This window comes from Rhinatrema bivittatum, chromosome 4, assembly GCF_901001135.1.
Source record: "Rhinatrema bivittatum chromosome 4, aRhiBiv1.1, whole genome shotgun sequence".
Classification (NCBI taxonomy): Eukaryota; Metazoa; Chordata; class Amphibia; order Gymnophiona; family Rhinatrematidae; genus Rhinatrema; species Rhinatrema bivittatum.
This window is the reverse complement of record NC_042618.1, coordinates 103,328,435-103,347,068: the sequence shown is the minus strand read 5'-3', so window position 1 is coordinate 103,347,068 and position 18,634 is coordinate 103,328,435. Positions and strand designations below refer to the sequence as shown.

Here is an 18,634-nt window from a genome sequence, read left to right as displayed (position 1 = left end):
ATTCACCCTGGAAGCCGGTGTCCCCCCGGGAGGAGCCCGTAGGAACCCGGCCGCTGGGACTTAGGAGATCTCTACCGACGGAGTCGTTGCTCACCAGGCCAGGGTCGGGTGCCGGAGAATCGCTGTCGCCCTGTCCGAGTCAAGAGCCAGAGGATCGTCGTCAGCCTGTCCGAGTCAAGAGCCAGAGGATCCTCGTCAGCCTGTCCGAGTCAAGAGCCAGAGGAGTACCGTAAGCCAAACCGGGTCGAGAGCCAGAAAATCACCGAAGCCAAACTGAAGTCAGGAGCCAGGAAGAACCACAAGCCAATCCGAAGTCGAAAACCAGAAGAACAAACGATGAGCAGGAACTCAGCAACTGGGAGCAGGGCGAACCTGGGAACCTCGTTGCAAGGCCCTGAGGAGAGGGACTGCAGGGCTTAAGTAGCCCAGTCGCGTCTGACGTCACTGGAGGGAGGAGGCATGTTCCCCGCGCCTAGCCCTTTAAATCCCGGGCCGAGACGCGCGCGCGTGCCCCTAGGGGGCGGAGCCAGCCGCGGCAAGACGCTGGCTGCTCCGGCGGCGCGGCAGCAGCATAGAGGGAGCGGAGGCAGGCCCGGGCGCCGCGTGGGGACGCCGGAAGCACGGCGGTACGGGCCCTCGGAGGTCCGGGGAGGGCTGGGACAGAGCGGAGCCCTGCACAGGTGAGCGGAGCGGCCGGGGCCGAGCCGGAGCCGCAACAGCTTCCTCATTCTGAGGGCAGTTTTGAAACTCCATGTGACTACAAGCCAATTTTTCAAGGAAGATTCCCCCGCAGACCATCCATTTTTAAAATCCGTCAGCTGGCCAAAACAGTGGAGATTCTTTACCCCATGCGCTTTACAGGGGTAAAGTATTCACTTGGATTTCAAAATGAAATCCCTCTGTGTGTACTTTACAGTCTCTGCCCCACTGGTTTCACTTTTTTTTTGCCATGGGTAAAAGTATGTGGCAGCATGAGGTCTTTATTCAGACACAGTCCAGAAGGCAAAGTTACCTGGATAAACCTAATGGCCGAACTTTGGAAGAATATTCCGCAGTGCGACCACACTAATGAATATAGCCGGTTCTCTTAGTTAGCCGGCTAACTTTAGGACAGCTCTTTGACTCAACCAGACTTAGCCAGCGAAGTCATCCGGCTAACTCTGAATATCGGAATTATCCAGCTAACTCAGCTCTTCCCAGTTATGCCCCTGGACCATCCCTAACTTATCCAGCTAAATTCTAGCCGCTTATCCTTCCAGCTGGCTAGAACTTAGCTGGAAGGCTGAATATAGCCAGGTAAGCCAATTAGATGGATAACTATTACTTTATCTGTCTAAATGGCTTTTGAATATGGACCTCCACATGTACTTTTACACAGGGTGCGGGGAAGTGGGGAGACTTTTTCCATGGGTAAACACTATTCTCCTTTGAAAACTGCTCCCTCTCTCTATATGGAAGAATGCTTAGCAAATCGAGCTTTTATTGTAAAGATGTAGCTCTCCGTTTAGTGAAGTTTGTGTGTTAATTACTGATTCATATAGGGATGCCATCTACAATTAACCAATCGAATGTAGACGGAATCTCTTACAAATTCAAGAGATGTAGCACTGAAATAGATATATATGCTAAAGACTCGGAGTTTATACATTTCGTAGATGTCACAGCTGTTCATAAAATGGAAAATTGCAAGAGATTTTAATTTTTAAGTTCTTTTCTTTTTTGTACTTATCCTATTAAAAAACAAAACATTTTGTTAGAAATAGTGCAGTCTTGTCTCATCTGTGGTCTGTGGAAATCCATTGCACTCTAACATAGTTTGACAATGCACATTAACTTCCTCCATCTCATTTTAATTCTTTCATTTAATTGGAAACAGATTTTTTTTTTCATTCAAGCTTTAATTTTATTGATTGAAAAAGCCAAGCTGCTTGTTGCACAGACTCTGCTAGCTAAGGAACATGAAGAAGGTTGTTTATGTTGGCTTATTCTTGCTAACCACTACTTGAAGGTGCTTGGTCTCCTTTTAGACTTGTTTCTCATTCTGTTAACCTGAAGGACCTGGACTCTGCAAGAATGCTACACTTAGGAAAGTCAACAGCTTAAGAGCTTGTGTGGGGAGAGGAAACTTGCAATCTCCTCCTGCTATCTGTAACATCAGAGGCTTAGCAACCTGGTGAACCTATTATTGAGTTGAGGTCTACATAGGAATCTGTGGATTGGTGCAAAGAGCTTAATGAGTAATACTGATTATTAATTAGATCTGTAAACTATACCTTTGTTTTATAGTTTAGAAATTGTGTAATGTATTGACAGTTTATTATGTTTGGTATCCGGAGGGGTTGAGAAGCCAGAGGAATGGGAATATATTGAGTTACATAAGAACATAAGATATGCCATACTGGATCAGACCAAGGGTCCATCAAGCCCAGTATTCTGTTTCCAATAGTGGCCAATCAAAGTCACAAGTACTTGGCAAGTTCCCAAATATTAGATAGATCACAAGCTACTATTGCTTATTAATTACCGACATAGCAGTTTATGGATTTATCCTCTAGGAACTTATCCAAACCTTTTTTAAACCCAGTTACACTAACTGCTGTAACCACATCCTCTGGCAAGGAATTCCAGAGCTTAGCTATGCGCTGAGTGAAAAAGAATTTTTTTGATTTGTTTTAAATGAGCTATTTGCTAATTTCATGGAATACCCCCGGTCCTTCTATTATCTGAGAGTAAATAACTGATTTACATTAACTTGTTCAAGTCCTTTCATGATTTTGTAGACTTCTATAATATCTCCCCTCAGTCCTCTCTTCTCTAAACTGAACAGCCCTAACTTCTTTAGCCTTTCCTCATAGGGCAGCCGTTCAATGCCCCTCATTTTGGTCGCTCTTCTCTGCACTTTCTTCAGTGCAGCTATATCCTTTTTGAGATGCGGTGTCCAGAACTGCACACAGTATTCAAGGTGCGGACTCACCATTGGAGCGATACAGTTTTCTGCCTCATCTCTTTTTTTTTTTTTTTTTTTTCGTATGACTGAGTTTTTCCTTGGCCATAGGGACTGGTCTTTTCAAAACCACAGGTTTTGAAAATTACCCACCTTATTTGTGGGTAAAAGTATGCATATAGCGCCTCTAGGTGTGTACTTTTACCCATAGTGGCAAGAGGTATTCCCAGAGGTAGTGAGGAGGAAGGGTTTGCAACCATGCTCAAGATTTTCCATTTTCAAAATTATGTTTATATTTTCACTTTGAAAATTAGGGCAAAGTCTGCAAGTAAATTGCACTTATTCAGACAGTCTTAAAATTATCCCTTTAGATGGTAACTTTTAAACAGCCGCGCGGGTGCACATGTATGCGTGTATGTTATGAAACTGGCAGTACGTGCGTACATGTGCACGCAATTTTATATGGAAGCGTGCATGTGTGCGCAGATGCTACCTCTACCGTGAAAGTGGTTGGATTTTACCAACACAAATACCCATTTCCCCGGTTCGTTTTCAGTTCGCACTGGTAAAGGATAGGACTTCTAACCCCCTAGTTAGATAAACCTACCTTTTACTCAAATGCCCCAACCCTTCAAATCCTGCTGACTGGCCCTGATTTTTTTCTTATTTGACAACTTATACGCCATCAATAGCCGAAGTAAAGTTACACGATAGTGGACCCTGGCGTACAAGTGTGCGTGTAAATACTTACATGCAGACTTCATGTTACAGACCTGGACCACCCATGTCCCGCTCAGACCCTGCCACGCCCCACCCATTTTTTTGCCTTTTCGATTTGTGCATGTACGGGGAGATCTGTGCATACTTGGGTGCTTCTTAAAATCCATGTGGTGCACGCCGGCCTAAGACACGAGCATATCTCCTGGCTTTGGCGCGTGTACAGCTTTTAAATTTCACCTTTTACTGTTTAATGGTGCTGGTGTTAGTTTCTGTAGAGTTTAAAAACTAAATGAATAGTGTTCCTCACTAAGTGACAGTGGAAATGAGGGGAGAGGTGTCTAGCATGCTATAAGAGGAAAATTGTGTTTCTTGTAAACAAGGCAGAAAAACTTCTGAACTGTATACTGAATTGTTTTTCACACTGAACAAGTTACGCTTCTTCATAGTTTCTGGCAGAATCTAGTAGGATCTATGCCAGTCCTTTGTTCTGGCTTTCTTTCTTGTTATGAATTGGTTTGGGGAAAAGGGGCTATCCCTGTAAGCCAAAGCAAGTGCTGGAACTTTCCCTTCTCTTCAGGACTGTCAGTAATATTGAATGCTTAGTAACTGAGGATTGGCGATCTTTGCAGAGAAAGCTGAGACTTCATCTCTTGTAGCCCCATTTGCCTCCAGTATCTGATGCATAATGTCATAGTGCAGAAACAAATGCCATGATAGCCATTCCAGCAGAAGCTGCTTGCGTGTTTCTCTGATATTTTTATGACCAAATTAGGATCTTGTTTTGGATAAAAGGTGTTGAATAAATTCAAATTATTGTTCTGTGTGTTGGCTTGATTGAATATGTAGACCTCAGTATCTTAATATTTAAGTTCCTAGTGTCTGTAGTAAGATTCACAACCCAGGGCACCAGTGCTAGGATTCATATTTTTTTTCCCTCCTCTAGGGACATAAGATTGACATATCCATCCCAGAACACTTTTGTTACAATTGAGGCAGTCTGGCGTGCAGAATTCTGGTAGTTATATTGGTACTGGGGAGAGCTGGATTCTTTATAGATTGCTAAGGATAAAAATAATCCAAAGATTATGTAGCACATGAATTTTGAAGGCCTCTTAGATCCTGTCTCCATATGGCTTCTGCAATCTGAGTGCAATATAATCTGAACAGTGCATACTAATCCTGGGATTTCCTCTTTCAGGATCTCACGAACGAGTCCTAGGAAGTTTTTCTTTATTTCTTGTCTGCATGTTCATAGCCATGGCAAGAGGGATGTTGTGACTTACAATATCTAATTCTTCTATGTTGTAGGTATGCCATTCTTTGTGGTCAATTATCAGATTTTGAGAGTATTCAGAAGCGTATTCAGATCGGATACGTGTTTAAGGTGAGTGGAAAGAGATGAAAATGGACTCCTCCGGGAGGTTAAATTATGAGATTTGGGAAATAGGGCAGACTTAAAATGCCATGATTGTGAACTAATGTCAGTGCTGCTAGCATTTGCACCTCTCTTTTTTCAGAGTGGCATATTCCCTGTTTGAACTGCTATTCTGTCTAGAACACAAATCCCAGAAATACCTTTTGGAACAGCAGATCCAGGTGGTTAGTGATGATGCCCTCTCTTCTGTAGATTTGGTTTAACCTTGACATTTGTTTTGGGCTAACTCACCATTGGTGTGGTTAGCCAGAAATCCATTTTTGTGGTGAGGTCACATGCCTACTGCAGGAATTCTACTTTGTGGTTTTTCTCTACTGAAACTCATGAAGATAAAAACAGTATAGCACTTTTCTGCACGAAAGGTAGTGCGAGCAAAAAAAAAAAAAATGGTATGGGAAAGGCCTGGAACAAGCACAGCAAAGTGATGGGAAAGTCTTGTGACCAAGTAAGGCCACACACCCACACCTCAAAGGTGAAATCTTCAACCAAAGTCATACTTCTCCTGGAATGGGAAGCAATAAAAAGGTGCATGGGACTTAGGTCCTTAGGAGCTGGATGTAAAGGCATAATGAGAGGCGGGAGGGGAGAAACGCATGTAGTACAGGAAACCAAGAAACTATATTTAATCCTGACAGAGAAAAATTGTAATGATTTATACGTGTTGGAGACAGGCTTATTTCGGTATGATTTTAAAAACTGTGTGCTTTCTTTAGGAACACATTGATAAAGCAATTTCTCTAAAACCAGATGATGCCAAGTCTTACCACCTTTTGGGCAGGTGGTGCTACCAAGTAAGAGCTCTATCATCCTTTTATTCATGCTTGCTCCATCTGACCATATTGCAGTGCATTCTGGGTTCAGTCCAAAACTGTAGAAGCTAATCTGTCCTATTTGTAGAGCAGTGGTTCTCAACCTTTTTTCTATCAGGACACACCTGAGAGATGACGCTCACATGTGTGACACACTGAACACATGACCATCATGGGACTGAATATAAACATATATTCTGCATCCACAGGAATCTCCCGCTTCCTAACAATGAGTGCAGAGCAGAACTAAGACATTTTCCTATACAACTCACCATACAAAAAACTATTCTGATTCTGGTGTCATCTTAATAACAGCATCACAAACTCCCTCTACCACCAAGTGCCTTGTAAAACAATACAAAATCTGGAAAAAAAAAAACAAACAAACCCTATTCTGTACATGTTTATCAAACCTTCCATACCGAAGTAACACTAACTCCCGAGAAATGAAACAGCAATAGTCCTACCCATGAAAAGGCAGCAGTTCACCACCAGTCCAATATCATATTGACAAATGACAACAAATAAGACTGATACAAATCCCTGCATGCTAGTAAATCACCTCAGTCACACACATACAGAATACAGATAGACCTACCTTCACCTAATATAGAATAAAATACCACAAATGCGGAAACAAAAACTGGAATGGAAACCCCAAGAAGACCACCTGCATGCAGTGTAAAACCGGAGAACTAGAAACAGAAATATATTTCCTCCTACATTAAGCAAAGTTCAAAGATAGAAGAAATGCATATTCTCAAAACTGGCTTATTATGGCTCTTCCTTCCCCTCACTCCCCTCCATGCTCTCATATCTCCCAGCTACTCCATCGTCCCTTCACATGCTCATATCCCTGTCCAACATTTCCAACACCCCCCACCCCTGCATCCTCTCCCCTGCTCAACTCTCCCTGCCCTTCCCTCTCCCCTTCCCTACCCAGCATACCTCTGACCACCTCCTTCCCACCCTTTCCTGGTTAGCATCCCCTGATCCCTCCCCTCTCCAGCAGGCCCCACTCTTCCATCTCTCCTCCCAGCCCCAGCCCCCTCCTTCCTCTACCTCTCCCTACCCAGTAACCCCAACCTCCTTTCCCCCCACCCCTTCCTACCCAGCAGACTCCTGACTCACTACCTTCCAAGGCCTTCCTGACCAGCAAATTTACCCCTCTTCCTGGCTCCCAACCAGCATAAAAGCCTTCAGTCCAATCCAGAGATTCCCTCCCACTTTACCAGCAGCAGATAAGGGCAAGAAGCATTGAGAAGAGGAAGAAGATGAGGCAGCAGCAGCGGAAGTCGGCAGTGGATCTATAGAGCATGCACCTCCCTCTCTCATGTTCCTGCTTTCATGTCCGGAGTGAAGAGAGCATCAGCAGCCTCGCTGCCAGGCAGAGGAAGATAAAGTTGGTATCCGGCCGGAGTTGGTGCTATCTCGCTCTGATTTGGGTGAAAGAGAAGGGAATAACCTCCCACTTGGCCAGGACGAGGAGAAGGCAGCAAGAGCAGTTTCCTGTCATACCCAATAAAGGAGAAATCAGCCAACTCCTGCCCAGACTGATGAGGAAAGAGCAGCCTTCTGCTGGCTCTGCGACTCACCTGAGACCTCGTGACATACTAGTGTAGCCCGACACACATGTTGAGAACCACTGTTATAGAGTATTCTGCAGATCTGTTAGTGTCTCAGAGAGGAAGGCGGGGGAAGAGGAGGAATGTGACTATATGGTTCTTCTGTCGCTGAACTGGTATAAACAATGTGTTTGACTGCAGCAACTGAATGTTCGCAGTTGGAGGCCCAACTTCATTAAGGGGCGGATTTTAAAAGGAGCGCGAATAGGCCTACTTTTGTTTGCGCTCAGGCGCAAACAAAAGTACGCTGGATTTTAGTAGATACGCGCGGAGCCGCGCGTATCTACTAAAAAACCTGGATCGGTGCGCGCAAGGCTATGGATTTTGTATAGCCGGCGCGCGCCGAGCCGCACAGCCTACCCCCATTCCCTCCGAGGCCGCTCCGAAATCGGAGCGGCCTCGGAGGGAATCCTCTAACACCCTCCCCTCACCTTCCCCTCCCTTCCTCTACCTAACCCACCCGCCCGGCCCTGTCTATACCCCCCCTCTTACCTTTGTTGGGGGATTTACGCCTCCCAGAGGGAGGCGTAAATCCCCGCGCGCCAGCGGGCCTCCTGCGCACCGGGCCGCAACCTGGGGGCGGGTACGGAGGGCGCGGCCACGCCCCCGGACCGCCCCGGGCCATAGCCACGCCCCGTACCCGCCCCCAAAACGCTGCCGACACGCCCCGAAAACGCCGCGACAACCGGGACCGCCCCCGACACGCCCCCCTCAGAGAACCCCGGGACTTACGCAAGTCCCGGGGCTCTGCGCGCGCCGGTAGGCCTATGTAAAATAGGCTTACCGGTGCGCAGGGCCCTGCTCGCCTAAATCCGCCCAAAACCGGGCGGATTTAGGCGAGCAGGGCTCTGAAAATCCGCCCCTAAGGTTTCAAACTTAATTACTAGCTAGTTTTTTCTCTTATTTTGGGAAGAGAAAGTAGAATGGTGTTCACTAGAAATTATTTTAAGTACTCTAAAATGTTGATCTCCCACTTGAATATCCTTTATTCTGGATCCTGCACAGTTTTATTTGCTACACATATGCCTGTGCATGCCATACGTCAGAGCTTCTCAATCTTTTTTATATCAGGGGCACACTTTCAAGTTTGCTTGATCCTCGTGGCGCACAGAACCACATTTTACACTGTCATACACATTCATACCTGCTGATCACTGGTCATGTGACTTTGAAAATGCCAGGAAATTACTTTTAACTAAATTGAACAGCACTACCTTCCCTCCCAAAGGGCAACCCAAACAGCGCTCTTTTTCTCTCCAACCTCAACCTTCCTCAAGATCCAATCCCAATCAACTTCTCCCCAATGCCCAGTGTTCCCTTTGGCTTTGCTCATGTGCAAAAAGTTTGCACATGAGCAAAAGTTTTTGGTTACATTCTGTGTGAGCATTACTTTTGTTGATGCAAAAAGCCTATCAATTTTATGCTCACAGCAACCCAGTCCTTAAAGGGGAACATTGGCTAAGTCAATCCCTTGCTTAAAATAATTGCATAATATCTACTAACAGCAGTGAAAATAAAATGTATATGAAAAAATATTTTCAGCAATAACATTGAAAACTGCTTTCTGCATATTGGTGAAATTAATAAAGAGCAAACTTTTGTTTAAATAGAAAAGAAGAAGGGATGACCATAATGCCCTGAAAGCCAGTGATAAGTGCCATCATTTTCACAAAAGAATTAGTTACACATGATAGACCATCATCAAAACAAAACAGAAAGGACATAAAGCATAAATAGAAATGTGCCAACAAAAACTGAACTGGAAACCACAAGCATGACTGGGCAACAATGGAATAACAGAACATCATCATTCCTCACAAAACATCAAGCAATAAAATCAAGACATAAAACATTTACAATATTAAAATCATTCTAATAAAAATAATAAATGTTAAAACAGCAAACATCCAATAATAAAAAAAAAACTTGTTAGAAATTTCCCAAAATACCAATAAAATATTTCAAAACAGTAGAAACATTAAATACCACCCAATAATTAAAATAAAAAGGATTTTTAAAACTCCTGCTCTCCATACCTGGAATCTTTTGATTTCCAATCACCTTAAGATTGTTGTAGACTTGGGGAGGGAAGGCCGCAGAAATTGTATCTTCTTTCTCTCTTTCATGTACACAATAACACATTCATTCTCTCACATACTCCCTCTCTCATATATATGCCTATTCTCTCTCAAACACTCCCTCTCTCTCACATATACATGCTTTCTCTCCCTCAGATACATTACGTGTGTGCCTGTGAGAACTTGTATGTTACATATAGGTTTCATAAGCACGCATGCTCACACAAGCACACTAACACAGGCTCTCTCATAGGCACACACACAAGCAAACTTCCAAACTCTCTCTCTCACAGGCATATACACAAGCAGGTTCCCAGTCTCTCTTTTTCTCTTTTACAGGCACATTACACACTGGCGCTCACATGGCAGGCTCCCTATCTTTCTCTCTCTCTCTCTCTCACACACACACACACACACACACACACAAACAGTTCCCAATCTCTCTCTCTCTCTTAGTCGCACACACAAGCAGGTTCCCAGTCTCTTTTTTTCTCTAGCAGGCACAGGCACACACATACACCCATGCTGTCACACAAGCAGGCTCCCAGTCTCTTTTTCTCTCTAGCAGGCACACACACACCCATGCTGTCACACAAGCAGGTTCCCAATCTCTCTCACTCTCTCATAGGTGCACATACACGCAGATCCCAATCTTTCTTTCTCTCACAGACACACTCACAAATATGCTGCTAATGTTTCTCATACAATTGTGCTTCTGCACATTTTTCAGCCCCACAAGCTTGGGCTCAGCAGCAGCCTTAAGCAGGAGATCTTTTTTTTTCCCCACTTTCACCCAGCTGGCCTGGGCTCTGACAGCGGCCTGCAGCGAGGTCTCTCTCTCTCCCTTTTTTTCTTTATACTTCAGCGGTGGCTCGATCCAGGTCTCTCATCTTTCACTTGCCCCACCACAGCTATTCACGCCCATGGGAAAAGTTTTGCACAAATCTTAGAGGGAGCATTGCTTGCTAACAACGAGGCTGTGTTGCACGTGCAGAGTGCCTATCGGCAGGCAGGCTACTGTGGTGGCAGGAAGACAATGGCTGGTGAATTATCACAAGCTGGTAGGTACTTGTGGAGGATCAAAATTTAAAGGCTGCAGTACAACATTACCGTGTGAGAAAGGAGGGGGGAAGGGAGACCACCATGGCACAGTAGAGATCTTGCTGTGCTGCGGCACAGTGGTTGAGAAGCTCTTCCATAAGTGATATACACGTTAGGACAGAGCAGAACTGGAACAGCAGACCGGTAAGATTTGATCATGGTGATTTTAGCAGGTTTGGGGGTTGCTTCTATGCACGGATTTGGGTAAAATTTGGTAGGAAAGATTCTTATTAAGACTGTTTTACCAGATTTACATTTACAGTTATTCTATCTTACATACATTCTTTGCATAAATCATAAAGTATAATTATTCATTCCCAGGCGAATTAAGTGCTTGATGCTAGAAAACCAGACAGTGGTAAAGGAGAAAAATGACAAAAACGGCATTGCTAATAGAAATGTCAGTACTAAGTGACTATTTGTGATCACCGTCCACCCTCCAACACACATACTACACACGAGCCTCTAACAAATGGGGGGCAGAGTAGGATATTTTCCCCCTACCCTTCACCATACAAAAAAATTCTGGTGTCATCTAAGCAGAAACAAATTTCCTACACTATCAAGCACATTGTGAAATAATACAGAATTCTGGGGGGAAAAAAACACTCAGCATATTTTGTATACTGCTGCCATACTATAGCAGTAGTAACTCACAAGAGTCCAAAAGCAACAACTCTACCTGTGATTAGGCAGCACTGCAAATATTGCACTGGCCCTTAGAACACCAACATAACTCTTGTTGGGAAAAGACAATGAACAGGACTGCTACAGATCCCTACACAGAAACTATATACTAGCAGAATACCTCACCTTAGTCACACATGCAAAATGACTCTCAACAAATACAAAATAGGTGATCACAATTTAAAAATAGAAATATGTAGACAAAAACTAGAATTATAACCTCAAGAAGCCAGATTCTCCATGCAGTGCAACACTGGAGCCCTAGAAACAGACATGCATTTCCTCCTACACTAAGCTGAGCCTAGCCATTGTTCTTGTGGGGAGTGTGGACTGTTATGTAACATAACACCCCTCAAAAGAAAAGCAACAATCTCTGCAGCACTCACATAAAAATATTTCAGAACAGCTAATGACTAGAGCATCTAATAATTAAAACCTCTTAAAAATGTTTATAAATTTCCCAAAACACACATTTTTCAAAACAGCTGACACATCAGATAACATCCAGTAATGAAACTATATATCTGGGATTTTGTTTTATTTCCAGTCACCCTTAGATTGTCATGGATTGGAAGAAGGGGCCCCACAAACTTTATCCTCCCTCACTCTCTCACACATATTCCCCTTTCTCTCACACACACATGCTCACACCCAGCCCCTTTCTCACACACAGGCTCTCATACATACCCCCTTCTCTCTTTCACACATACACACACAATCTGTTTAACACACACAACCTTTCTCCCTCACAAACAAACAGGCTCTCTGACACTCAACACATGTACACACACAGGCTCTCTGGCTCTCATACATACATGCACACACACACACAGGCTCTCTGGCCCTCATGCACCTATTCTCCACCAATTATTCTGCTTCTGAGCCCCCATAAGTCTTATTCCCCAGCCCCCTCACCCCTTCTAGACCCCCTCCCCCAATTCTCCTAGCACTCTTGCTCCCCAGCCCTCTCTCAGACCCCAGACCCCTCTCCTCTTCCAGACCCCACTATTCACCAGCAGTCTTGCTCCTCAGCCCCCTGTCACCTCCCTGACCCTGCACTCTCCAGAAGTCTTGTTCTCCTATCCCCAGCAGTCTTGTTCCACCTTCCATACCTTCTCACTGAGTCACTACACATGCTCCCCCACAATCCTCTAACTCTCTACAGATGGACAGCGCATTATTTCCTTAGATTGGAAATAATGCGCTGTCCATCCCCTTACTCACCCTCCATGCTTCTAAATAGAGGATCGTGGCCTTGCAGTATGGGCTACGTCTTCCTCCTCGGCTGTCGGCACCTGATGACATTATTCAGACTGGCAGCCAGAAAGGAGGAAGCAGCTCCAGGCACTGCAAGGCCACAATCACTATATTCTTTAGAAGCAGGTAGGGCAAGTGAGGGGATTGCAGCAGCACTGAGGGGGTAGAGAGCAGCAGAAAGGAAATAATGCGCCATCCCTCTGCCTCCAATGAGGCTTCTCCCATTGTCTGCAGAAATTGTGGGGGGGGGCCATGGCCCCTGGCCCCTGGCCCCTGGGTTTCTCCCCAGTTCCGACACCTATGAAACCTGCACTGCAAATGTATTCAGAACTTGTAGGCCAGCAACACTGACTTCTTGCATTGCAAAACCAGTACAGCCAGTCCATTAGTTTTGAAAATCTTCATAGTGCCAGGCAGCAATAACATTCTTCAGCAGTGACAGTCTCTGCCTCTTTCTCCTTTTCAGAAAGCAGCTGATTTATCATAGGCTTCAGGACACATTTTCAAAATTGTTTTGCTAATATTTCTTATCAGGTTGCTAACCTTGGATGGCTGGAGAGAAAAACAGCTTCTGCCTTGTATGAAACACCCCCTACGGCTACTATCCATGATGCATTGCAAAACTTTCTAAAGGTATGTAACGTTATGGTTAAGAAGATAATTTAAACCATCTACTCATAACAATATTGTATTTTTGTTTTCCTTTTATGACTGCATTAACGCACATACCTGCATGATGCTGTGGGATAGTATCACTTCTGAATCTGTTGAGTACTCCCTGCATTAGGCATGCCAGCGCCCTACTACAAACCAGCTGGCTGACAACCTTATCTAAGAAAAGCCTCTGTTATGTACACATGCAAGCATGAATGGAAACTTTCTGGGTTCATAATTGCTGGAACGGAGAAGAAGAAACATCAGCCAGGCATGTCTAAGCCAGTGGATGCTCGTGTGCAAGGGGCTTGGGAGGAAGAGTGCAGCGATTCAGTGATTCAAAAGGTGACGGCATCAGTTGTTGGGACGTTTAAAGCTGATTTTGGAAAGTTACATGACCAAATGAGTGCCCTAAATGCAACAATTTCAGATGTGGGAAAGCGGATCGAAGTAGTCCAGCAAATCTCGACCGGCCAATTTGAAAAATAAAGTGCAAACGTTAGAAAAGAAGGCAGCAGAAACGGGGACAGCAAAGTTGACAACTTAGAAAATAGATCCTGACGGAATAACTTGCGGCTGGTTTGGATCATGGATGCAGAGTTGGTGCGCATCCTGGAAACATAGCTGCCAGTAGAATTAAATTTTCCAGACTTGTAAGGCCAACAAACTTTTGAAAGGGCCCACAGACTGGGAGTGAGATCTTCTAACAGAAGTAAGGCCCTGTGTTGTCATTGCATGGTTTTTTTAAATTATGCACACAAAGTATGCAGAGAAGAAAGTTTTGCTGTTTCAAGACCTCTCCAAAGCCTCTCAACAGCGCAAAGAATTTTCTTTCATTTGTTCTGATCTCTTTAATCAGAAAATTAAGTTTAGTTTGCAATTTTCAGCGGTGCTGAAAATTTGGCATGAGGGTCAAGTTCATACTTTTGGTAATGCTGGGGAGGCAACAGTATTATGACAATCATTGCAATTTAAAACGTGGCTGCTTTTGAACTGCTACTATAAGTGCTGACCTATAAGTGGCCTTTGAGTTTTGCCAAGCGATGTGTTCCATCACCTAGCTATTTTAGTTTTGAAACTATGACTACTGGACCACAGCTTGATTTTTCATGGTCCGGGAATTTGAGGATTCTGATTTTGTTTTAGTCCTGAACATTTCCTTTGCACTGATGTTTTTATCTGGGGGTGGCACCCACATGCCATGAGCATGGACCTGCACTCCTGAGAAGGATTTGTTATGAGGTTGTATGTTGGGTTAGAATGTGTGTTGCTCAGGATGTTGCTATTTGGTTTGGGGTTTGTTCAGGGTTATGGGAATGGGTGAGTGGGAGGTTAATGAGGTATGCAGAATGAGAGAATATTGCTATATGGAGATTTCCTCAGCGTTCGAGCAGGTCAGTCCCCACGAGTGGGTTATGCACCTCTGCCAGCAGATGGAGATGGAGCAAAGGCTGACATCACAGCCATATAGTCCCACCCCGACATCAGCCTGCCAATATTTTCCATCTCCAGCAGATGGTGGACATGCATTTCCCTTTGGGGGATTGCCTGTGAGTGAAAAAAAAAAAGTTGGAAAGGAGATGTCTATATAGCACTGCTTGCCTCCTGAGGTGATACTGTGCGGACCCTCTCTCAGTAGAGTGCCTTAAGTGCGGTATCCTTGAGTAGCGTGGATCTAAATTCAAATTAGTGGTTGCAGGCCGAGAGAGACTGGTGAAGGCTTTATCCCTTTCCCCCCATAGCCGGGACCCATTCTTGCTCTCAGCCAGGGAGGACTGAGCTCAGATAAAAAAATTTTTTGCTTAAAAAAAACAACGAAAAGGAAGAAAGCAGGAGTAAGGGTCTGTTTCCTCAGCATTCAGCTGTCCCGCTCATGTCTCTAGGGAGTTCTGTGAGGTGAGAAGATAGTGCAGGCACGGTGGGTTGAGCAGCCATTTGGCTAGGCCCTGCTCTCAGGCTTCTCCCATTTTGGTGCATGGTAGGCCGCAAGGTTCTTTTGCACATTTTTTGCTGCAGGCTGTCTGCACATGCCTGTGTATCCATGTGTGCATCTGTCCTTGCCTGTGTGTCCAATTTGGGCGTTCTTACTTCTGGACACACATCTTGTGCATCCAGCTGAAGTATCTAGTGTTGGTACTGGGCGTCCAGTTTGGGCATCCAATTAGACAAGCGGCCTGGGTGCATGTGCTTGGAAGCACTTTTTTTGTGCGCCCATTTTGGGTGCGGCCTATGCATACAGGTAATCTAGGCGCAAGCCTTTATCGGTTTGCATGCTTACAGCCATGATGCCCGTGGCAAAGAAGCCTAAGCGCCTATCTATTTGTGCTGTATGCCACATCAGGGCCCTTCAACCAGAGCTTTAATCCTGTGTCAGTGCTGCTTGGATGCTCGGGAGATTTACCTCCTGATTTTGCCAGCAATGGTCCATCTACACGTTCTGAGGGGAGTGGGACCAAGGGAAAGATGGCAGGGGTGTCCCCTCCCTTGATTGATCAATGGGCCAAGTCCTCGGGGGACACAAGCTCTCAGGACGTCAGGTTCAGGCCTATGGGACCTGGAATGGACCTGTCCTCCTTTCCCTAGGTAGAATTCTTCCAGGGATTGCAGACATTTCTACAGGGCTGGTCTTCTGAATCTGCAGTACATACTAAGGTAGTTCCATGCGCCTCGAGTGGTCCTTTGCCTGTCTCCACGGTCAAGCGAAGTGCGGTCTGACGAAGCTCGAATGCATGTGGATCATGATGATACCAATTATGATGGGGTGGCTTTCCTAGTGAGGAAAGGGACATTCCCCCAGATTTGGTGCCATGTAGAACTCTTCTCCATTTCTTTCATAGAGATGAGTTACCGGGCTTAATCTCTCAATCCTTGAAGACCCTCGGAGTGCCTGGTTCTGACTTCTTGGGTTTACAGAAAGAGCATCCTATTTTGGTCATCCTGTACAAGGCTTCTTGTTTCTTTCTCCTTCTGCATGCAGTCCAGGAGTTGATTGATCTGGAATGGAGTATGCCAGAGGCGCCTTTTAAAGGGGGGCGCGTCTTGGCAGGTTTATATCTCTTGGATCCACAGGCAAGAGAGCAGTTGCATTTCCCTAGAGTGAATGCCTTGGTGTACTCTGTCACAAAACTTACCACTATCCCAGTAGAAGAAGGTGCAGCACCGAAGGATGCTCAGGATAGGAGGATTGAGGCTATCCTAAAGCAAACCTTTGAGGCAGTGACAATGAACTTGTAAATTGCTTCTTGTTGTGCCTTGGCAGCTCTGGCTACCTTGCTTCTTTGTCAAGAATTGGTGGCGCCAAGTTCGATCTTGGACCTATGGTAGAAATGGAGGCCATCTTCTTAGCTGATGCAGGCTGTGACTTGGTTCACACAGCCGCCAGTGGCACATTTAAAACTAATCTGAGAAAGTTCTTTTTTACTCAACGCACAATTAAACTCTGGAATTTGTTACCAGAGGATGTGGTTAGTACAGTTAGTATAGCTGTGTTTAAAAAAGGATTGGATAAGTTCTTGGAGAAGTCCATTACCTGCTATTAATTAAGTTGACTTAGAAAATAGCCACTGCTATTACTAGGCAACGGTAACATGGAATAGACTTAGTTTTTGGGTACTTGCCAGGTTCTTATGGCCTGGATTGGCCACTGTTGGAAACAGGATGCTGGGCTTGATGGACCCTTGGTCTGACCCAGTATGGCATGTTCTTATGTTCTAATGCTTCAGTTATTGCAGCCAGGTGGCAGCTGTGGCCACGCAACTAGTCCACGAAAACTATTTCAAAGTCCAATCTTACCAAGCTCTCTTCAAAGGCTCACTTTTGTTTCACAGTAACATAGTAATGATGGCAGAAAAAGACCAAAATGGACCATCTAGTCTGCCCAGTAAGCTTCCCAAGGTAGTAACTGCCACCCCATGCAGGTTACCCACATGTTTCTCTTAAGGGTAGTAACTATCGCTCCTTGCCGGATTAGCTTTTTTTTTTATTCCCATCCTCTAGCCTTTTAGGGATCCACAGTGTTTATCCCATGCCCCTTTGAAATCCTTCACAGTTTTAGTCTTCACTACTTCCTCCGGAAGGGCATTCCAGGCATCCACCACCCTCTCAGTGAAGAAATATTTCCTGACATTGGTTCTAAGTCTTCCTCCCTGGAGTTTCAAATCGTGACCTCTAGTTATACTAAATTGTTTCCAATGGAAAAGGTTTGTTGACGACCATGGATCATTAAAACCTTTCAAGTATCTGAAGGTCTGTATCATATCACCCCTGCTCCTCCTCTCCTCCAGTGTATACATATTCAGGTTCTTCAACCTCTCCTCATAAGTCATTCGATGGAGACCACCCACCATTTTGGTCGCCCTTCTCTGAACTGCCTCCATCCTGTCTCTGTCTCCTTTGAGATATGGTCTCCAGAACTGAACACAGTACTCCATGTGAGGCCTCACCAGGAACCTGTACAAGGGGATTATCACTTCCCTTTCCTTACAAGATATTCCTCTCTCTATGCAGCCCAGCATTCTTCTGGCTTTGGCTATCACCATGTCACACTACTTCATCGACTTCAGGTTGTTAAACACTATCACCCCAAGGTCTCTCCTGCTCCATGCACATCAGCCCTTCACCCCCCAACGCATATAGTTCTTTTGGATTACCACGCCCCAGATGCATGACTCTGCATTTCTTGGCATTGAATCCCAGCTGCCATATGTTCGACCACTCTTCTAGCTTCCTTAAATCCCATCTCATTCTCTGTACGCCTTCCACTCTGTTGTATTTCTTTATATCATCCACAAATAGACAAACTTTACCTACTAACCCTTTCGCAATGTCACTCACGAAGATATTGAACAGAACTGGTCCCAACACCAATCCTTGTGGCACTCCACTTAACACCATTCTCTCTTCAGAGTTGGTTCCATTTACCATCACCCTTTGTCTTCTATCCATCAACCAGTTTGTAATCCACGCCAACACCTTGGCACTGACTCCCAAGCTTCTCATTTTGTTGATGAGTCTTCTGTGTGGGACCGTATCAAAAGCTTTACTAAAATCCAAGTAAATTACATCGAGTGCTCTTCCCTGATCCAGTTCTCTAGTCACCCCATCAAAGAAATCAACTAGATTCGTCTGACAGGATCTTCCCCTGGTGAATCCATGCTGCTTCTGATCGAGCAACCCACCGGATTGTAGATAGTTCACTATCCTTTCTTTCAGCAGAGTCTCCATTAATTTTCCCATCACCGAGGTGATGCTAACCAGCCTGTAGCTTCCAGCCTCTTCTCTGCTCCCACTCTTGTGAAGCCGGGACCACCACCACTCTTCTCCAG

The 18,634-nt window shown here is 45.0% G+C and overlaps 1 protein-coding gene across 4 annotated transcripts in view; it reads left to right on the top strand.

The window, feature by feature from the left end:
- Positions 1-18,634, top strand: part of RMDN3 (regulator of microtubule dynamics 3) — a 167,575-nt gene that overhangs the window by 123,539 nt on the left and 25,402 nt on the right. For all 4 annotated transcript variants that reach the window (XM_029598573.1, XM_029598575.1, XM_029598574.1 and 1 more), the window contains 3 exons: positions 4,973-5,048; positions 5,813-5,890; positions 13,191-13,289. In XM_029598573.1, the coding sequence (XP_029454433.1) occupies positions 4,973-5,048; positions 5,813-5,890; positions 13,191-13,289 (253 nt within the window). The remainder of the gene's footprint in view (positions 1-4,972; positions 5,049-5,812; positions 5,891-13,190; positions 13,290-18,634) is intronic.